At 50.1% G+C, this 22,566-nt stretch overlaps 1 protein-coding gene across 1 annotated transcript; it reads left to right on the top strand.

Annotated features, from left to right (window-relative positions):
* Positions 1 to 12,871: 12,871 nt before the first annotated feature.
* Positions 12,872 to 21,665, top strand: SSTR3 (somatostatin receptor 3). Its single transcript, XM_070370062.1, has 2 exons — positions 12,872 to 13,367; positions 17,966 to 21,665. Exon 2 carries the CDS (start codon positions 18,002 to 18,004, stop codon positions 19,268 to 19,270), a length of 1,269 nt encoding a protein of 422 aa, XP_070226163.1. The 5' UTR covers positions 12,872 to 13,367; positions 17,966 to 18,001; the 3' UTR covers positions 19,271 to 21,665.
* The last annotated feature ends 901 nt before the right edge of the window (positions 21,666 to 22,566 follow it).

Here is a 22,566-nt window from a genome sequence, read left to right on the forward strand (position 1 = left end):
CCATTGTGTGGTTTCACCTAGCACATATGATCTCATTTAATTCTCCTGGTAGCCTCCCAATGTAGCACTAACAACTTTGTTTTGCAAAGAAGTAAACAGAGACATAGGAGTTAGGGCTCAATTCACTATGGCAGACACTGTGCTTTTCAACCCACCACCACTACTTGCATCCTCCTTGCTAATAGAATCCTAGTTGTGTCCAGAACAGCAATGTATCTAGCCCCAGACAAAAATACTTGTTCTCAGCCTGCTTTGCAGCTGGAGTTCCAAGTTCATACAGTTCTGGCCAATAAGACATAAAATGAAAGTAATTGGAGAGGCAGCCTCTGTGAAAGTTTTGGTTTTCCTCCATAAAAAAAATGATAGAACCAACCAACACTGTCCTGTGTCCTGGCTCCTTCTCTAATGAATTCTGATGAGATGTCTGGAGCTGCAGCAGCCATCTTATGAACCTGAAACCACAAACAGAAAAATATAACCTAATATTCTAATAATGGAGAAGCAGAAAGATAAAAAAGCCTTGATTCCTCAAAACTTTGGTCAGCAGTTGAACTACTGCCAATGGGTGCCTTTTTAAGGGAACAGAGCAAAAAGGAAACCACTTATTTGTTTATGCTGCTGTTGGTCATGCCTTCTGTTACTATTAGCTTGAGGTCTTAGGACTCCTAGCTCTTTGCTCCTTCCTCTGTATCATTGCATCCAGAGCTTGCTGGACATTGGGTGAGTCACTCGTTTCTGCTTTGCAAATTGGCTGAGGACCAGAAGGCCTTCAGAAAGAAAAGAGAAACCTTGAGGAAAGTCAGTGAAGAATTTTGAAACAGGAAGAACTGTTAGTTATGGGCAAAAGCTGACAACATGGTAATGTTCACTCATTTGACAGCAGCCACTCCCAAGCACCCTGCTACTGTCAGGCTTGGACTGGGTATGAGTGATTGGCCTCTTGCAATGAAATCATCACCTGATGGGCAGGAGAGCACCTGCCAGATAGGCCTACTTTATTTGGGGCTCTCTGTCTTGCAGTCAGGCTTATCCTTGTGTCTTCTTCTAAAACAGAGGCCAGGGGTCCCCCTGGCTTTTCCCATTCTGTGCTCCCAGCATTCACGGGTTACCAAGACTGGAAAATTTAGCTTCCCAATATCTGTTAAACTTACCCTGTCATCTGGCCCATCATCACTTCCTGCTCTAGGCCTTGCAATCATCCCCTGGACAGTAGTTATGCCTTCTCACAAGCTTTCCTGCCTGCCCTCTCCCTGCCTTGTCTAACCTCCATCAGGCATCCTGGGAGATCATCTTCATTTACAAATGTAATTATGCCACTTTGAATCCTCAGTGTAGGGTCACCATGATCCTAGCAAGTACCTGGCATCTAGTGGATGCTGGGTAAGTCTCTGTTGTTTATATAAATGAAGAAGCAGACAAAAAAAAAAAAAAAATGGACTTTAAAGGAGAGAGAGACCCAATCCTTCTAGTGTCCAAGCTGAGCCCAGCCTTCCAGCATCCTCATCAAGGCATCAGTCATGTGTGGGAGCCATCTTGGATGTCTGCCCAGTTGAGTCCCCAGATGACTGCAGCCCCAGCCAACATCCTGTGGAACAGAAGAGCCAGACGACTGAGCCCAGTCATCTCACAGGATCATGAAAGATAATATGATGGTATACTGAAACAATGCCTCTTTTGGGGCCAAAGTCCCTGCTGACTCTTCCTTTGATCTCTTAACTCTCCTTCCTACCCTCTTAACTCCTCCACTGCCCAAGAAATATTCACCACTGGGGCCAATTGACTCCATCTAGGTAAGCCTCATGGGATGTGGGAGCCAGGGCAGAGTAGGCTCTGGGGAGTGAAACACAGATCTAGCATAGTTCTAGAAGACTTTGGAAGGCTTTGAGAAAGTAAAATGATGAGCAGTCATTCATGTAGTCTGAAGTTCAGTTCAATTCAGTTCCCATATGCTAACAGTGCACTCTGTGCCAAGTGCTGGGAGCTAGAGGGGCAAAGAGGGGTGGGACCCAGCCGCCTGCTCCCCAGAGGCTCAGAAGACAGACGTGTAACTCAACATCTGCCACGGGGTTTGATCAACATACCACAAAAGTGTGTTCAACAGAAAAAGGAAGAGACCTTGGTTTCAAGGTGCCAGGTAGAGATGCTTCCACCCCCTCACCCCTGGCCAAAAAGCAGCCTAACAACAAGGAGAACATGAAACAGAAACACAAAACTCTCATCTTCAAAGAAACCAGGAGACACCTGTGGCCCCAAACCGCAGCACATAACCATGAAGAGCAGATGGAGGGGTGGTAAATGATTTAACAGAGCCCAGGAAAGACAAATCTAAGTGCCTGCTCTTCCATGGCAGGGTGGGGTAGGAGGGTTGGAGACAGGAGAGATGCAACCAACTGGCCTTACAGAACTGTGAGGGGGCTCCAAAGTGGCAGACCCAGGTACCCGATGAGGCAGGAGGCTGAAAACCGGGGGTTGTTTAGTAGTTATAAGTATAAGTAGTTAGACTCCCTGGTCCTCTCCCCTGCACTATGCACCCAGCAACCACCCCTCCCTAACCCAGGCAGGGAAATCCAACCAGAGAGTTCTGGACTCGAGGACACTAGCCACAAAGCAGATGGGGTGAGGCCCAAGACCAATTACTGAGGATGTGGTAGATTTGATTACACTTAGCAGATAATCACTCCCTCCTTCCTCTCCCTCTGGGGGAGGAGTGTGCTTCCCTACTCTGCTGATGCTGCCTCGGCTGTGTGACTTGCTTTTGGCCAATGGGATGTTAGCATATGCCTCAAAAGGAGAGGCTTGATGTGCTTGCACCATGTTCTCTTGTGCTGATGAAAGAAATCCCAGGAAGCCTGCCATTTCCAAGAATACATAAGAAACAGGGAGCAGGAGTGTCCAGATGACCTGCAGATCTGCAGCTCAAAGCAGACCAGGCTATCTAAGCCCTGCCTAGATCAACCAATCCCAGCTAACCTGAAGGTGTGTAGTGAAATAAAAGCTTATTGTTGTGCACCACAGAGGATTTTTTGTGGTTGTTTGTTACACAGCAGTAGCTGACTGATAAGAGAGGATTCAGTGAAAGTCTGAAGACTTAACAGAGAAGACCCCAGCCTCCTTCTCTTACACAGTTTAGGAATGCAAGCACCCAGGCATACATTCATCCCATATAGTAAACCATGGACAGGCTTTGACCACCCCAGTGAAAATCCTTATAGATGACATCTATATGTTCTGGTGACATCTGGATGTTCTTGACAAAACATCCAGCTATTCCTACAGAAATGTTCACTATTTTGCAAGTCCTGCCTTCCTACATAGAGTTTCCAGTCCAATTTTTAATGCTTTATTCTGCAGAATGAATGGGTAACCAAAGATGACTAGTTAACTGAGGAAAGTTCTAACATGAAAGAGATCCAATCAAACAGAAAAAAAGGAACTAGCATGAAATAGAGACATAGTAGTGATCAGAAGAAAACTTCAAAGAAATTACCATTGCTATCCTTAGAGAGAAAAGAAAATGTGTTATATCCACAAATAAATATAGAATGCCAAACAAAGCAATAATCAGGAAACAGAACTCTTAGAAATTAAAAATGTGCTGATGAAAATTTTTAAAAATAGGAGAGTTGGAAGATAAAATAGACTAAAAAAAAGAGAGAGAGAGAATCTCTCAGAATATAGAAGATATGGTAAAAGTAAACAACAAGAAGACTAAAGGATTAATCTATGAGACCAGTAGTAAAATAATAAAAGTTACAGCAGGAAATAAAAAAAAAAATCTTGCCTAGAATTTAAGAATATAAATCTTCAGATTAAAATGGTTCACTGAGTGCCCCCAAACACTTGGGGTTGGTGTGGACACAACCCTAGCATTATAAAATTTCAGAATTTTAGGGATAAAGCTAAATATCATTCTAGAAGCTTCCAGAATGATATTTAAAAAGTTACCTAAAGTTATACACAAAGGATTGAAGATAAAAATAACAGCTTGAAGCTAGAGACCTGGACAACTGCCCTTTGCCAATCTAGAGTCAGTCTAGATTTTCAACCTAGAATTCTAAGCCCAGCTGGGCCCATCAACAAGGGCAAGAGGAGAATTAATGGTTTTCAAGCCTGCATCCTTTCTTAGGAAGTTACTGGAGGATGTATGCTGACAAAATAAGGGAGTAAACCATTAAAGAGGAAGACATCGGATTCAAGAAACAGGATCCAATACAAGAAAAAAAGGAAGGGAATCCCAGATATGATGGTGGAGAAAGAATTCTGGGATATCAGAGAGGAGGAGTTTAGGAGTGAGTCTGAGTGAACTCCGGGAATTGGTGATGGACAGGGAGGCCTGGCGTGCTGCGATTCATGGGGTCGCAAAGAGTTGGACACGACTGCGCGACTGAACTGAACTGAAGAAAAAATTATCGCTGAGATTAACTCCTGGAAACTCCAGGAGTTTGTTGTGGTTTTTATGGAGCTTTAGGAGTGTATGGAAAAACTTAGTCCAAGAAAACTAAGATTAAAAAAACCCTAAGCAAATAAAGGCTTTCTTATCTCTCTTTGCTATTCTTTGGAACTCTGCATTCAAATGGATATATCTTTCCTTTTCTCCTTTGTCTTTCACTTCTGTTCCTTTCATAGCTATTTGTAAGGCCTCCTCAGACAACCACTTTGCCTTTTTGCATTTCTTTTTCTTGGGGATGGTCTTGATCACTGCCTCCTGTACAATGTCACAAATTCCAGTCTATAGTTCTTCAGGTACTCTGTCTATCAGATCTAACCCCTTGACTCTTTCTCACTTCCACTGTATAATCGTAAGGGATTTGATTTAGGTTATACCTGAATGGTCTAGTGATTTTCTCTACTTTCTTCAATTTACGTCTGAATTTGGCAAGAAGGAGTTCATGATCTGAGCCACAGTCGTCTCCGGTCTTGTTTTTGCTGACTGTATAGAGCTTCTCCATCATTGGGTGCAATCTAATTTCGATATTGACCATCTGGTGATGTCCATGTGTAGAGTCTTCTCTTATTTTGTTGGAAGAGGGTATTTGGTATGACCAGTGCGTTCTCTTGGCAAAACTCTGTTAGCCTTTGCCTTGCTTCATTCTGTACTCCAAGGCCAAATTTGTCTGTTACTCCGAGTATTTCTTGACTTCCTACTTTTGCATTCCAGTCCCCTATAATGAAAAGGACATCTTTTTGGGGTGTTAGTTCTAGAAGGTCTTGTAGATCTTCACAGAACCATTCAACTTCAGCTTATTCAGCATTACTGGTTGGGGCATAGACTTGGATTACTGTGATATTGAATGGTTTGCCTTGGAAACAAACAGAGATTATTCTGTTGCTTTGAGATTGTATCCAAGTACTGCATTTTGGACTCTTTTGTTGACTATGATGGCTACTCCATTTCTTCTAAGGGATTCTTGCCCACAGTAGTAGATATAATGGGCATCTGAGTTAAATTCACCCATTCCAGTCCATTTTAGTTTGCTGATTCCTAAAATTCCTAACAGAAGCAGAAGATATTAAGAAGAGGAGGCAAGAATACACAGAAGAACTGTACAAAAAAGATCTTCACAACCCAGATAATCATGATGGTGTGATCACTCACCTAGAGCCAGACATCCTGGAATGTGAAGTCAAGTGGGCCTTAGGAAGCATCACTACAAACAAAGCTAGTGGAGGTGATGGAATTCCAGTTGAGCTATTTCAAATCCTAAAAGATGATGCTGTGAAAGTCCTGCACTCAATGTGCCACCAAATTTGGAAAACTCAGCAGTGGCCACAGGACTGGAAAAGGTCAGTTTTCATTCCAATCTCAAAGAAAGACAATGCCAAAGAATGGTCAAACTACCACACAATTGCAGTCGTTTCACACACCAGCAAAGTAATGCTCAAAATTCTCCAAGCCAGGCTTCATCAGTACGTCAACTATGAACTTCCAGATGCTCAAATTGGATTTAGAAAAGGCCAAGGAACCAGAGATCAAATTGCCAACATCTGCTGGATCATCGAAAAAGCAAGAGAGTTCCAGAAAAACATCTAGTTCTGCTTTATTGACTATCCCAAAGCCTTTGACTGTGTGGATCACCACAAACTGTGGAAAATTCTTCAAGAGATGGGAATACCAGACCACCTGACCTGCCTCCTGAGAAATCTGTATGCAGGTTAAGAAGCAACAGTTAGAACTAGCCATGGAACAACAGACTGGTCCCAAATTGGGAAAGGAGTACTTCAAGGCTATATATTGTCACCCTGCTTATTTAACTTATATGCAAAGTACATCATGAGAAATTCTGGACTGAATGAAGCACAAGTTGGAAACAAGTTTGCCAGGAGAAATATCAATAACCTCATCTATGCAGATGATACTACCTTCATGGCAGAAAGTGAAGAAGAACTAAAGAGTCTCTTGATGAAAGTGAAAGCGGAGAGTGAAAAAGTTGGCTTAAAGCTCAACATTCAGAAAACTCAGATCATGGCATCTGGCCCCATCACTTCATGGCAAATAGATGGAGAAACAGTGGAAATAGTGTCAGACTTTATATTCTGGGGCTCCAAAATCACTGCAGATGGTGACTGCAGCCATAAAATTAAAAGACACTTGCTCCTTGGAAGAAAAGTTATGACCAACCTAGACAGCATATTAAAAAGCAGAGACATTATTTTGCCAACAAAGGTCTGTCTAGTCAAAGCTATGGTTTTTCCAGTAGTCATGTATGGATGTGAGAGTTGAACTATAAAGAAAGCTGTGCTGAAGAATTGATGTGGTGTTGGAGAAGACTCTTGAGAGTCCCTTGGACAGCAAGGAGATTCAACCAGTACATCCTAAAGGAAATCAGTCCTGAATATTCATTGGAAGGACTGATGTTGAAGCTGAAACTCCAATACTTTGACCACCTGATGCTAAGAACTGATTCATTTGAAAAGACACTGATGCTGGGAAAGATTGAAGGCAGGAGGAGAAGGGGACGACAGAGGATGAGATGGTTGAATGGCATCACCAATTCAATGGACATGAATTTGAGTAAACTCCAGGAGTTGGTGTTGGACAGGGAAGCCTGTCATGCTGCAGTCCCTGGGGTCACAAAGAGTCAAACATGACTGAGCAGCTGAGCTGAACTGAACTGAAGCAAATGAAAAAATGAGACAATTATTAATTCCTGGCTGAGCAGGGAATAATATTTATATTGAATTAATAACAGAAACACTGAATATGCATTTAATAGGAAGTATGTTATGTTGAGAGGATGGGGGAAAGAGACTAGAGTGTGCAAGAAGTCTAAAATCTTTTTACCATAGTATGAAGTCAGTATTGATGGGTAAAACTAGGGATTAAAGTGATAGGAAAATAAATGGTGTATTTAACAAAAATGGAGATAAATACAAGGAGAAATAGCTAATGGGGTGAAATTTCCTCTGGGATAGAGAATGGATCAAGGCCAAAGGAGAACTCCTATTTTTTTTTTTTTTTTTTTGCTGTTAGAAATCTGTTTAGCACCATTGGTTTTTAACATATACTTGCAAACAGTACTTTGATAAAAGCAAATTAAAAATAATTGCATTACAGATAAAAAGGAAGCACAGAGGAGCAAGTTCAGAGGATAAAAAAGCTTCAGAGAAGGCTTCCCTGAGTATCTGACACCCTGAACCTGTTAAAGGATGGTTAGAGAGCCTGGAAACAGCTTGTACAAAGGGCCTGGGGCATATGTGTTTTCCCTGAAGGCCATGTCTCTTAGAAAGGAAGGGTGAGTAGGAAGTGACACAGGCAGAGGCAGCTTAAATGGGTACCCAGCCATGGTGGGGACCGTGGCTTTCATTCTACAGTTGCAGGTGGCCTTAGAGTGGTCTCAAGGTGGAAGCAACTGACATGACTTGTTTTTAGCAGACTCTTTCTCTTTGGTGAGGAGGGGATGAGGGCAGAAGCAGGCGGACCAATAAGAGGTGATGGTGATCTGGCCCAGAAGGGAGCTTTCAGGGATGGAGAGCGGGGACAGGTAGAAAGATGAGAGTTTCAAGTAAAAGCAATAAGGCTTGATGCTGGGAGGGGCAGAGACAAGCTGATAGGCATTTCCTTCATTTGACCTTTTCATGAAACTTCGGGGCTGGGTGGGAAGTGGGGGCACATGATACTGAAGAAGAAGGTTTGCAGACAAGTTTCTCAAAGTTGTGCTGCTTCACTGAAGCAGATCAGGGACTCAAACTCACCAGCCCAGTCTGCTAACCCATCTCTTTCGACTGCAGGAAGTGTCCCTGGGAACTGTTGCTGGGTAAAAGAGTTAACTAATTCTCGTTCCCTGTGATCTTGTGCAGTAGGTGTTTAAGATGATGGACTGTGGTTCAGAGAAGTTAAGTCACATATCTAAGGTCACACAGTCAATAAGTGGCAAAGCTGAGATTCAACCCCAGGAGGACACAGCAGGGGCTGATGAACCAGAAAAGAAAGTGAAAGTGAAGTTGCTCAGTTGTGTCCAACTCTTTGTGACCCCATGGACTGTAGCCTACTAGGCTTCTTGGTCCCTGGGATTGTCCAGGCAAGAGTACCAGAGTGGGTTACCATTTCCTTCTCCAGGGGATCTTCCCGACCCAGGGATCGAAGCTGGGTCTTCCGCATTGCAGACAGATGCTTTACCCTCTGAGCCAGGACACCCTTTAATAGGGACTCCAGTGACAATGAAACCCCAGGGCCTGGGCTGGGAAGGGGTTTTGGCTAATTTCTTATTAGTTGAGAGGACAGACCTCAGCATCAGTAGCTGCCCAGTAGCCAGCTCTAACCTGCACATTGTGGAGGAGAAGGAGCAGGAGAATCTATCCTGCTTCTCAGGAATAGGAGGAGTCTGGGCCCCAGTTTTTGGAAAACCACCCGTCTGATGGCAGAGACACAGTCAGTCTTGGGGAGCCCTCTAGGCTGAGGCTGGAGGCATGACCCTAGGTTTGAGGAGGTCAGAGTCTGATGGGGGAGACATAACATTGTTCTGTTTTGGGGAGATGGGCTCAACAGCCCCTCCAGGACACCAGGTAGACGTGACAGACCAAGGTGCCAGGTTCAGGCCCAGATTAGAGGTGCACCATGGACCTCAGTGCCAAGCAGGGCAGGGCCACTCCACAGCTCCCAGACACAGTGTCCCAGCTCCCCAGAGCTCATAGGTGTGGAGTTGCACTTCCTTCTGCCTTGCCATCCCCAGGAGGAGGGGCTGATGAGGGGTTCCAGGGCCACTCCTGTTGAGGGAATACTCCCTGAGTGGAATCAATGTCTGACTCAGGTCACACTTCCCTTGACCTGGTGCCTGGGATCCCTCACCACTTCTTCAACCTCCAGCTGATGTTCAGCAGATCGGTCTCTCCTTCTGCCTTTCACTGCAGCTACCCATTCATCCATCCATTCATCCATCCATCCATTCTCTCCTCATTGAACGTGCAGTGCCAGACTGGTGCCAGGTCTGGGGACACCACGGGGACACACACAGAGTCTGCTCTTCTGGAGCTCACAACCCAGCACCGAAGACACGGAGAGCATCCAAACAAGGGGCGCAGCCTGTGCAAAAGCCCTGAGGATGACTAATACTTTCTCACCGGTTCTGGCAAGCCTTTGAAAACCATATACCAGATCACAAGACTCCTCTGCTCATGTCCTGCAAGACTCCCAACACGTTCGGCCTGAGATAACAAAGCCCTCTGTGTTCTGGCCTCGGCGGCCTCCCTGCTTCCCTCTTCTCCAGCTATGCTGGTCTCCTCCTGGTCCCTCAAACACGCAAGCAGGTCCTCACCTCAACACAGAGCACAGCCCTTCCTGCCCCATCTCTCTCACCAGCGGAAGGCTTTCTGAGATGACCCATCTAATAAATGATGGAGGATAGAACAGAAGAGTGACTGAAAGAGGCTAGGTGTGCCTAACCCACATGTAGGTGAAGGAAATCAGCAGAGGAGACTCGGGCAGGCAGCAGGCCAGGAGGGTGTAAAGCCTGCTGGGCTGCAGGGGCTAGGCTTTATTGTGAGCTTCTGAGAAGCTGCTGGAGGGCCTTGGGTGAGAGAAGGACAGTGTCTCTGACGTCACCCCTCATTCCTAGGAGTCTCAGAGCCTACCTGCCCCTTTTGAACTTGTGCACAAAGATCACTGATGCCTGGAGGGAGGGCCTTGTTGGGGAATGGGCTCTAGGCAGAAGCGCTGTGTCCCCCATAGTCCTACTGTGTGCTGACTACCACCTCTGAAGGCATTGTCTTGCTGGCTCTCTGAGGGTCTATGACACACAAGCACTGGGGACCTAGCCACAGAGTCAGTCCAGCCCTGGTCCTGAGGAATGGCCCAGTGTGGAAAGGGGCTTGGTGCATAGTAGGTGCTCAATAAAGATTCCTTCCCTTCTTCCCTCCCTTTCTGGCTCTTACCTCCCCTTGCCTTCTGAGAAGGGGTCAGGTCACCCAAGTGGGCAAGGTGCTTAAGAAGATGTCTTTGGCACGAAGTCACTCTGCCTCTCCACTCACTAGCTGTGCGATCTGAGCAAACTGCTTGCCCTCTCTGACCCTGGCTTCTCCATCTGGAAATTGAATATGCTAACACTGCTCACCACTGGCGGTGTGGTAGCCACGAGGCTCGGTGATACGGCCAGTTGGGGATGCAGGCTTCATAAAAGAAATGAAAGTGACAGTCACTCAGTTGTGTCCTACTCTTTGCGACCCCATGGACTGTACAGTCCATGGAATTCTCCAGGCCAGAATGCTGGAATAGGTTGCTGTTCCCTTCTCCAGGGGGTCTTCCCAAACCAGGGATCAAACCCAGGTCTCCTGCATTGCAGGCAGATTCTTTACCAGCTGAGCCACCAGGGAAGCCCAAAATGCTGTTGTTACTACCTGATACTGATGCACTTATGATGCTCTTGTTGAAAGAGGAACTTAGGAGTGACTGAGTCCCATCTGCCCAGAATCTGGAATCAAGATTGCTGGGAGAAATACCAGCAACCTCACATATGTAGATGATACTATTTTAATGGCAGAAAGAGAAGAGGAACTAAAGAGCCTCTTGATGAAGGTGAAAGAGGAGAGTGAAAAAGCTGGTTTAAAACTCAACATTCAAAAAATGAAGGTCACGGCATCCGGTCCCATCATTTCGCGGCAAATAGAAGGGGAAAAAGTGGAAGCAGTGACAGATTTTATTTTCTTGGGTTCCAAAATCACTGTGAATGGTGACTGCAGCCATGAAATTAAAAGGCACTTGTTCCTTGGAAGAAAAGCTGTGACAAACCTGGACAGCATATTAAAAAGCAGAGATATCACTTTGCTGACAAATGTCAGTCAAACCTATAGTTTTTCCAGTAGTCATGTACGGTTGTGAATGCGGGACCGTACATAAAGAAGGGTGAGTGCCAAAGAACTGATGCTTTCAAACTGTGTTGCTGGAGAAGACTCTTGAGAGTCCCTTGGACAAGAGATCAAACCAGTCAGTCCTAAAGGAAAGCAACCCTCGATATTCATTGGAAGCACTGATGCTGAAGCTGAAGCTCCAATACTTTTGCTACCTGATGTGAAGACCCAACTCACTGGAAAAGACCCTGATGCTGGGAAAGATTGAGGGCAGGAGGAGAAGGGGGCAACAAAGGACGAGTTGGCATCATCGATTCAATGGACATGAGTTTGAGCAAACTCCAGGAAATGGTGAAGGACAGGGAAGCCTGGCATGCTGCAGTTCATGGGGTCACAAAGAGTCAGACAGGATGTAGCAAGTGAACAACAATCTCCCCATGGTCCGGATGAGGAAACTCCTCATGGCCCAGAGAGGGGACAACTTACCTATGGTCACATGGTTGGTTGGCATGAGCTAGGGCATGGCATCCAGGGGCAATCAGGCCTGTGCTCAAGCTCCAGACAGAGATCTTAAGGGTTGGCAAATATGGTCCAGGGGCCAAGTCTGGCTCACTGTGTGCTTTTTTTTTTTTTTTTTTTTTTTTACAGCCTGCCAGCTAAGGATGGATTTTACAGAAGACCATTTGCAACTGATTTGAGGAAAGGAAATGCTAACTTTGAACTCCAGTGAAGCAAAATATTACCCTTCTCCAAAAAAAAAGGGGGAAAAAGAATTCTACTCTTCTCAGTAGTAGATCTGTATCACCAAAAACAAAATAAAAAAGTCCTTGATTCCTATTATTATATTTGAAATTTTGTCAATTGACAAAGAGTGGGAATTTGTGTTCTCCTGTATAACAGCTTTCATGTTGTCTCTTGGCCCCCAAAGCCTGAAGTAGTTATTCTTTACCCTACCTTTCTATTCCTCACCCTGCCTGGGGGCTCCCCAGACTCAACCAGTCTCAAGGCTGATAGCCCCCACCCAGCCTCCCGTTGTGGCTGGGGGAGCCAGACCATAGCACTGTGGACTCCCCACCCAGTGCTCACCCGATGCTCCCAGCCCTCCTTGCAGCACTGACCTTGGAACCCAGCTGTCGCACTGGGGATGTGTGCACCGTAGCCTCGGAGGCGTCCCGCCACTGGCTCTCGGCCCCCAGCTCCCCTGAGTACCACACTCTCTTTTCCAACCCCTTGCGAGAGCCAAGGCCAGCGTGGGTGGCTGAAATCTCCCCGGTAACAAGATCTGTACCCCACTTCCAGCCTCCTCCCCTAACCTACTGCCCCTCCTCCCTCACCCGCACCTGCGCTCTGGCCCCTCCTCCCGGCCCCTCCTCCCGGCCCCTCCCGCACCCCTACTCCTGCCCGCTCCTTGCCTGGCTCTCCATGTCACCATCTGTGGCACAATCCTTCTCTGTCACTCTCCCTGCCACCCCCTCCTTCCCTTCCTTCCTTCCCTGTGCTCTCTCCCTGCATCTCTCTCTGCATCCCTCCCTCTGGCCCCTTCTCTGCTCTTTTCTCCTCTTTTCTCTTCTCCTGTCACGCATTCCTCATCACTCCCCCTCATTCTGGCTTTCCACCCACTCGCCGTCTTCTCTCTCTGTCTCTCCCTGTCTTTCCACCTCCGACCGACCCCCGTTTCCCCTCTCTTTCTATTGGTTTCTTATAGTCCTCTGTTCCTCATTTCTCTTCTTTTCCTTGGGAGGGAGGTTTCTCCCTGCACCCCACCCCCAGCCTCCTGCCTGCAGACCCCCCATCTGTGTCCCTTCCCCCCACCACCCAGGACGTGTCCTGCAGTTGGGGGGGTGACGCACCAGGCGGTGGGAAGTCAGGGCCGGAGACCAGATGGGAGCGGCTCTGTGGGCAGACGTGGCTGTGGCCGCTGCAGGCGTAGGAGGGGGCCCGGTCCCGCCAGCAGTCTAGAAGTGGGCACTGTGTGGGGACCCCAGCTCAGGGGTGCTCAGGGACTCCTGGGGACTGGGCAGGGAGAGGGGACAGCAGAATGATAACCAGCCTGGCTGCAAGGAGGGAAGCCCTCGTCCCATGGGCAGGTAAGGAGGCTGGGGCCTGGATGGGGTCCCAGAGGGTGGGGTGCTGGAGCCCACCTTCTGCCCAGGATGAACTTGGGAGGCTGGGGCTGGGGGCTGGGAGAGGGTAGGAAGGTCTAGGGAGGAAGGAGGACTTCCTGTGACCTCTTGATGGACAGAAGGGGCCTGGGGCCTGGGGGGTGTGCTTTAATCTCGGAATCTCATATCATGACTCCAGAATCTTGGAATCACAAAACAGCAGTGTCGGAGCTGGACAAACCAGATGCCTCATGGCATTTAGCTTAAGTGCCAGCTTTCCTGAGCTCCCCTTCTGGACTTGGCACTGTGCTCAGCACACTCCCATTTAATCTTTACAACAACCCTGGAAGGTGGGTACATTCGTCTTCATTTTAATAGGAGGAAATTGAGGTCAGAGGTGGGAAGTGAGTTGTCCAAGGTCACACAGCAATTTGGCATCATTCCTTTGTGGCAGACCCTAAGTCCCCAACCTAGGGACTATGGACTTGTGGGCTGTGCTCCTGAGGGTCAGGTCTGAAGTGGGCACAGACCATCTGGGCCTCTTCCTGGGGGGCAGGCCCAGGGGAGCAGAGAGCAAGTAGAATGAGGAGTCAGCCAGGGACCATCAGCCTGTGTTGTCCAGGGCTGTTTCAGTCCTTGTTATCTCTCAGCCCAAGGCCTTCAGGGAAGCCTGCAGAACCAGGAGGCACTGACGGTTTAGTAATAGGCAGAGCTGGGCTCAACTTCTGGCCTCCCACTTACCAGATGAGTGACCTTGTACAACTTATCGAACTTCTCTGAACCTCAACTTCCTCCTCTCTAAAAACCCTCCCTCTTGGGCTTGGCGAGGATCTCATGATGTATGTTTGAGGCCTATCCCAGGAGCATCCTCCCACCTGGCTTTGAGTTCTACTTGCTGAACTTCTTGGTCTATTGACATCTGCGATGCCCTGGGTGCTGCCCTGGGTGCTGTGCTGGGTGCTAGGGTTACAAGTACAAATAACTCAGGGTCCTGTGCCTAAAAGCCAGCAATCTAGAAGGGAAGAGGGTGGGATATAGACAAACGGAGAATGATCTGGCATCCATGAGGGCTGTTCTGAATTGCTGCGGGGCTCAGGGCAGCCACTCACCCTCTCTGGACCCTTGTTCCCTCTGGAAAAGTCTTCCAAGGAGTCTGCCCCCGGTTCTCAGGCAAGCATGTGTCAAAGATAAACCAGACAGGGAGGAAAAGGCCCTCCTCTCCAAAGGATGAACCAGATCATGCACAGTACCCCAGCTCCTTAAAAGGCAGCATCTAAATTGCAGGTCTGACTTACACCCGAGGAAAGCTATAATTTCCTTGCTTCTGGCACTCTGGCCTGTTAAACTTTGACAGGGAAGATGCGCCCAGATAAAGGCGGAGGCAAGGAGTCTTCCAGGGGGGCCAGGGGCTCTGGGAGGGGCTGTTTAATTCTCCTGCACGAAGGCAGGGCCTGGCTGGTACACTGTGTTCCTGCCAAGGCCATGTGTGTTAGCACATATGTGTGTGTGTGTGGGTACACAGGTGTGTGTCTGGTCAGGAGATGCCATCCTCAGAGCTCACCCTCAAGCTTCCCCCAGGGCATCTGTCCCTGCAGCCTGGAAATTAGGTTTGCCTGGCTCACTGCTCCTCTGTTAGGAGCCTCCCTCCTCCAGCCCTGGGCTGTGATTGGCCACCTGACGGGGATGCTATAAAGAGGATCTGCACACAGGAGGTGAGGTGGATGGATTGGTGACGTAGAGCTCCCCAGCCAAGGAGGTCTGGACTCTTAAGTTCCCAGATTCACAATTCTGGGTCTAAGGGCTGATTCCAACATTCTGGAAATCTGAACTTCTTCAATTCAAAGACACAGAGTCTAAAAATCTATGACTCTACAAGTCAGTTCTACGACTCTAAAATTCAATTTTTAAGTCTCTAAGGGTCTAGGGATTTAGATCCATGATCTTAATAGTTCAAGAGCCTAAGGAGCAGTAAGGAGAGTTCTGAATAGGCTAGTAGGAAAGCTGGATGCCATCTGGTTTCCCTGACCAGTTATGATCCTAAAACAAGTGCCTTCTCTAGGCCTGGCCTGTCTGCTGGCCTGTGAAATGGATGGGTCGGGAGTTGGTGTAATGAATCCTCCCAGCTTTGCCCCTTCCCAACTGTGTGAGCCGAGCGCAAGGCCTTATTTGGTCCCTGTGTGTACTGTGGGGACAACTTAGTGCCTTCTTCATAAGACCCTATACGATGCTGCACATCACTGCTGAGCCTGGAGCCTGGCAGTCAGGGATCAGTCCCCAGGAACTGGCAGTACTGTTAAGATCCTATGAGCCCATCTTTCAGACTGCCCGTCAACTAGAGTCTGGGTGATGGCAGATTGAGGGCTCTCCTGAGGCTTGGAGGAGCAAGGAGGGGATGCTCTGAATGCAGTCGGCCTGGGGAAGCGTAAGGAGGAGCCAGGGCGAAGGGGTTCTTTCCCGTTTTTGGCATTGCCCTGCCTTCTCAGAGTCCTTGGAAAATCCAGGTCATCGTGCAAGGACAATCAGACATACTCACCCACCCAGAGGTGTCTGCTCTGAGTTGGGGTGCTTCCCCTTTGAAGGAGCTTTACATCTGAAAAGCTGTGTCAGGACAGGGCAGTGGGGACCATAGGTCCTGCTGAAGGCATTTCAGGTCCAGGGCTGGGCAGGCAAGGGGACACTGGAGGAAGTTTCCCCTGAGAGCTTTCTTTCTCCCTCGGGGTTTCCCTAGGGAGTCAGGGAAGCCAGCAGCCGAGCGACTTGGGGAAGGGGCATCATTTGGAAAAGGGAGAAGGTCCAGTCCCAGAGGAGGCTCTGGCCTTCAGTTCTGGCCTATAACTGGGTTTCCAGAGAGCCAGGGAGTCCTGCTGAGGAGGCGAGGGCATCCTAGGCCAGGGGCCCTACCCCAGCAGGGCCTGGATCCCCTCCGTCAGCAGTTCATCCTTTGTGTCGAGATTTGTCCACCCGGGGTTCCTCTGATTCACTCAGTGCCTCAGACACTGAGACAGAACTTGTGTGGAAGGGACACGGGAAAGGACCAGAGCTGAATATGAGCATCTCCACGCTTAAGGAGAGTCAAGTCCAGCAGGGACACCGGGAGGAGGCCTGGCTCCTCATAACACAGGAGAAGTGCAGTAAGAAGGTGCTCACAGAGTGGGTGGGGTGCTGGTTCCCACTGAGCCGCTGGGCAAGCTCTTACTCACACTTGAAGGCCTCCTTGAAGTGCCCTCTTCTCAGAGGAGCCCACCCCACTGGTACAGCGGGGAGCTGACTATTCTTGTCCTCACCTCCAGCATGTTATGAATTTCTCCACCATCAGTCAGCCGTGGGAGCAGGAGGGACAGCAGCTGCCCACCCCCCAAGTTCACAGTCCATCATCCTAGGCAGGGCCTTTGTGGGGGGCACAGTGGGATGGGCCAGGCCGAGAGGATCCTCAGGGGCTTTGATTTCCAGGGAAGGGGACACCTCTGAGTGTATGGTTCTTAACTGCATTCAGAATCTGAGGAATCGGATGAATGCGCTGGGCTCTGCCCAGAAAATACAAGGAGGCGTTGTTACCTTTCACCGGAGTTTGGCAGGGGGTGGGGGGTGGTTATGGATCTGCTGAAGTTCATCTAGAGACTTGGGCTCAGCGTTAAGGATGGGTGACATGCAGCAATGTTTTCAAGTGTGTGAGCTGAGATCTATTGGGGATGTCTTAGTCTGTCCGGCTTGCTCTAACAGAATACCATAGACTGGATGGTTTATACACAATGGAAATTCATTCCTCACCATTCTGGAGGTGGGGAAACCCAAAATCAAGGTGCCAGGAGATTCAGTATATGGTGGGGACCTGCTTCCTGGTTCCCAGCTGGCTGTTTTCTAGCTGTTTCCTCCCATGGCAGAAGGGATCTAGGACCTTTCTTCAAAAGAGCACTAATCCCATTCACGAAGACTCTACCCCTGTGTCCTAATCACCCCCCATTGCAGCTCTCCCTCCTAACATCATCGCACTGGAGGTTAGGGTTTTAACAAATCATTTAGGGGTGGGAAGGACACAGTCTATCTCAGAGTCTATCTCAGTGGGTGATCCACTTGGGTCTCTGCCAGTGAGGCAATCATATGTAGAAAGGGCACATATTATGTTATGGAAGAGTGTGACATCACTGAATTGCAATATAAAAGGCACTGTGTCAAAAGCATTTGAAAAGGGCTGGTATAGAGAAAAGGACCTATGTTGTCAGCAGCTGACTGAATGATCCACTCGCCCCTTTACTGAAACATTTGTGGAACACTCGTCCTGTGCACAGGGGAAGGGACCAGGCCACTGCTGGTCTTGCCCTCTGGAGCAAGCAAGCCCAAGTCCCCTGCTGCACCCCTATTATGTCATATAGGGTGTTCTCTTTACCTCTCTAAGATTCAGTTTTCTTGTCTGAGAAGTGGAGCTACCTTGCCAGCCTCCCTTGCTGGCCTGTGCAGAATGAATGAATGACTTGTCCAACTCTGGGCAGGTGCGCAGGGAGTCTCCAAGTTCAGTGTGATGGGGGAGGAGCTACGGAGAGAAAGTCATGCCCTGCCCTGACCAAGCTGTGTCCTCCCTCCTCCAGGCCAATAGCTGGCTGCTGACCCACCCTCTCTTGGCCATGAACACCCCTGGCTCCCTTTCACTGCTGCCTGTGACCTCGGAACCCGGGAACACCTCCTCAGCCTGGCCCCCAGATGCTGTCCTCGGAAATGTGTCCGCAGCATCAAGTGCGGCAGGGCTGGCTGTCAGCGGCATTCTGATCCCACTGGTCTACCTGGTGGTGTGCGTGGTGGGCCTGCTGGGCAACTCCCTGGTCATCTACGTGGTCCTGCGACAGACGGCCACCCCATCGGTCACCAACGTCTACATCCTCAACCTGGCACTGGCCGATGAGCTTTTCATGCTGGGGCTGCCCTTCCTGGCTGCCCAGAATGCTTTGTCCTACTGGCCCTTCGGCTCCCTCATGTGCCGCCTGGTCATGGCTGTGGATGGCATCAACCAGTTCACCAGCATCTTCTGCCTCACGGTCATGAGCGTGGACCGCTATTTGGCCGTGGTGCACCCCACCCGCTCAGCCCGCTGGCGCACGGCACCCGTGGCCCGCACAGTCAGTGCGGCTGTCTGGGTGGCGTCGGCCGTAGTGGTGCTGCCTGTGGTGGTCTTCTCGGGTGTGCCCCGTGGCATGAGCACCTGCCACATGCAGTGGCCCGAGCCGGCGGCTGCCTGGCGGGCTGGCTTCATCATCTACACGGCCGCGCTGGGCTTCTTTGGGCCGCTGCTGGTCATCTGCCTCTGCTACCTGCTTATCGTGGTCAAGGTGCGCTCCGCCGGGCGGCGGGTGCGGGCCCCCTCGTGCCAGCGGCGGCGGCATTCTGAGCGCAAGGTCACACGCATGGTGGTGGCCGTGGTGGCGCTCTTCGTCCTCTGCTGGATGCCCTTCTACGTGCTCAACATCATCAATGTGGTGTGCCCATTGCCCGAGGAGCCTGCCTTCTTCGGCCTCTATTTCCTGGTGGTGGCCCTGCCCTATGCCAACAGCTGTGCCAACCCCATCCTTTATGGCTTCCTCTCCTACCGCTTCAAGCAGGGCTTCCGAAGGGTCCTGCTGAGGCCCTCCCGCCGTGTGCAAAACCAGGAGCTTCCTGTGGGGCCTCCAGAGAAGACAGAGGAGGAAGAGGAGGCTGGAGACGGGGAGGACCGGCATGAGGGAGCAGGGAAGCAGGGGGACTGGGGGGAGATGAACGGCCGGGTCAACCAGATCATACAGCCAGGTCCCAGTGGGCAGGAGCAGCCTCCCAGCAGCACCACCAGCAAGGAGCGTCAGTTCCTACCCCAAGAACCCTTGGCTGGGGAGAAATCCGACACGCTGCACATCAGCTATCTCTAGGGGCCTGTGGAGGGCCAGCGTAGCCTGAGGAATGGGCAGAGACTGTGGGTGCGCCTAGGGTGTGCCACCCGAGGTAGCAGGGCCCGTGATGGAATATTTGGAGGCCTGGGCCCTTGCTGTGTGGCTTACTGTGTGACCTCAGATAGGTGGCTTCCCCCTCTCTGGGCCTTGTGTGACTCAGGGATGGGAGACAGCGGCCTGGATGAGCTCTATCTGATAAGTCTGGAGGGGCATCACCGCTGGGTGGATCTTCCTGAATAGGGTGAGGATAAGGGGAGGTGTGGAACTTCCCTGGTGGCTCAGGGGTAAAAAATCTGCCTGCAATGCAGGAGCCACAGGAGATGAGGGTTCGATCCCTGGGTCAGGAAGTTCTCCTGGAGGAGGGCATGGCAAGCCACTCCACTATTCTTGCCTGGAGAATCCCATGGACAGAGAAGCCTGGTGGGCTTCATTCCATAGGGTCGCAAAGAGTCAGACATGACTAAAGCGACTTAGCACGCACAGCACAAACAAGGGGAGAGGTACAGATGGGCTCTCCCCTTCAGAGACAGAGAATCCTGAATATTGGCCCTCAGAAGGATAAACCAAGGCCTTGGATTTCCTGGGCTTAGTCAGGTTCACAAAAGAGGGAGTGGAGCCCAGTATTCATAGGGGTCAATACTGCAGCCCCAAATGGGAGGAAGTCTCCCCTGGTAGGGAGAAGGGGTGTGAGACTGCCCAGGCCCCACATCAGCTCTGCTCCTCTTGCTGCAAGGCTGAGGGCCAGCCCTTCTCCTCTCTGGACCTCAGGTCTCACCTGCTGAACAACCCGATAACCTCCAGGCATTCTTGGTCCAGATGGTCAGTGCCGGGACTCCTGTGTTCCTGGACAAGAGAAGATGCAGATTTTCCAGGAAGCTAATTAAGTCCAGCTTCAGGGTTCCTGACTGCTTGGGTCCTTCTGAGGCTCTGAGTCTAATTTTGTCTTTGTAATGTTGTATTCCTTTTCTTAAACAAGGACCCCATATTGCACAGGCCCCCCAAAGGCTAGCTCAGGCCCTGTTGGGGGCAGCTTACCAACCTTCAAAGCATCTTGCTTTGTGTCCTATGGCTGGAAGGGGTCTCGGGGTTTTGAGGGCTCAGGAGCCTTCTCGTAGGAGAAATTCTCCCTGCTTCTCCCCTCTCATTAACTAAGGCAGGGACCTGGCCTGGGCAGACTGACACGGAAAGGCAGCACGTCTAAATAGAACTGAAAGGAAGAGGAATAAGAGGAGGAGGGAGAGGGGAAGAAAAAGGAGGAAGAGAAGGGGGAGGGGGGAGGAAGAAGAAGTGGAGGTCAGATCTGTCTCATGACCTTGGAGCCAACCTTGGCCCCCCTGGGCTAACCTCAGAGGCAACATCAATGAAATTGGGTTGCCAGTCAGTGCCTGGCCTGATCATACTCAAGGAAAGGATGCCATCAGGGTGGAAAAGTTAATGCCCTGAAAGGTATGGGGCCAGCAACCCCTGAGGCCTGCAGCACGCTGAAGTGTTGGGCCTTGATGGGAGCCTGGGGGCAGAGCTGAGAAGCAGGGCCTGGCTCCCCGGAGAGGTTGGGAGGAGTGGTGCAGCCCTGGCAGGCTGGGGAGCAGGCCTCCCGGTCTTTCACATTCCCCAGGTCCAGGTTGGAAAGGCTCAAGGAAGAAAAGACTGGAGGAGGCTAGAGGGAGACCATAGGGAGAGGCTCCTGTCCAAGGTTGGGCCTGGGCTGGCCTGGATTCCCTCCCCGAGATGACCCGTTAGAGCCACAGCGAGACAGATTCTGAGGAGGGTGGCACCTCTTGCTAAATCTCCCAAACCCCACCCTTCAGAAGGTAGGGGGTCCTCAGAGAAAATGTGGGAACCACAACCTGGGAGACCTCCAGATCCTGTCCAGCCTTGACCTCTCTGGGCCTCAGTTTCCCCTTCATAAAATGGCAGTGGGTGTCCCAGTTTGCCTGCCTCCTGGGATTTGGGAAGAAAAAGAGTCATCTGGGGTAAACTGCCATGTACACTGCAGTGGGTGAGGCTGGGGCGTAACAGATTATAGAGTGGAGGCAGCCTCCTTCTTTCTCATGAAGTGGCTTCTCTGTCTTCCAGTCCTTGCGGGTAAGGACACTATAGGATACAAGGAAGGGAAGTTGAGGTTCAGAAGCCAAGAATCGGGGGGCAGGGCTTGGGGAAGAGTGAGGCCCCATCAAGGGGAAGGAAGTGTACAAAACTAGAGCTTGTACAGGGGTTGGAGGCTGGAGGCCCAGTCCTCATTCTAGGGCTCCCCTGAGGAGGGTCTGGGGTCTGAGGGAAGAAGATCCCTGGCATTCCAGCATCTCCTGCTTTCCTGATTCCTGGGGCAAGTGAGCCACTTCTACAAGGGTGCCTGAGAGGCCCTAAGGAAAATTCTGACCCAAACTCTTGTCAATAAAGTTGGTGACACGTGATGACCAGCCTGGGCCAACTGCTCTGACTAGCACTGTGTTTTAGATTGGTGTGCCTGAGTGGGGGTGTGGCCATGCATGCCTTTCAATCAGGATACTCCTTCTCTCCCGTCTCTCAGCTCTGCATGCCCAGGCCTCCTTGTGTATTGCCTTCCAGAGTCCTGGTCCTCCAGGAGTCGTGGAAGATGCTCCTGACAAACCTCAGCCTATATCCTTAGAGAGCTTGATCCAAAAGCAGTAAACCTACTCTTTTGCTGCGTCCAAATTTCAGACCTCGTGGAAGAGAGCTGATTGGTTCTAATTGGGTCACATGATGGCCATATGGGTAGATCACCAAAGACAAGGTGATAGAATGCCATGATTGGTCAGATGTGGGTCATAAGTCCATCTTTCCAGCTACAAAGAAGGTGGGACACTGTGATGGACAGTTTGGCCTGACCAGTGGGGTAGGAGTTAGGTCAGGGACAGACTCTCAATGGCAGGGAGAAATGACACAGGCAGCAACAATAGCAGGATGGAGGAGGAGTGTGTAAATACAGTGGAAGGGTATATAGTAGGTGCTCAGGCATCTTAGCCATATCCACGAGTGAAGGTGCATTGGGGTGAAACACAGGGCCTGCTGTGTGTGGCCGTTGTGCATGGGCTGGGAGCAGAGGGACTGCTGGTAGCCAAGGTTGTGTGGGCAGTGGGGCTTTGGCTAGGGTCACCTCTCTGAAGCCCATAGCCCTCCAGCTTCCCTGACTTCTTATGTGTCACTCACTACTTGTGCACACACATGTGCGTGTGGGAGGGGGAGTGTCCCACTAGCCTTGTGCTTCCAGGCAGGGTTCAAGCCTGATGTATCCATGTTCCCAGGGCCTAGCA

This window comes from Bos mutus, chromosome 5, assembly GCF_027580195.1.
Source record: "Bos mutus isolate GX-2022 chromosome 5, NWIPB_WYAK_1.1, whole genome shotgun sequence".
Classification (NCBI taxonomy): domain Eukaryota; kingdom Metazoa; phylum Chordata; class Mammalia; order Artiodactyla; family Bovidae; genus Bos; species Bos mutus.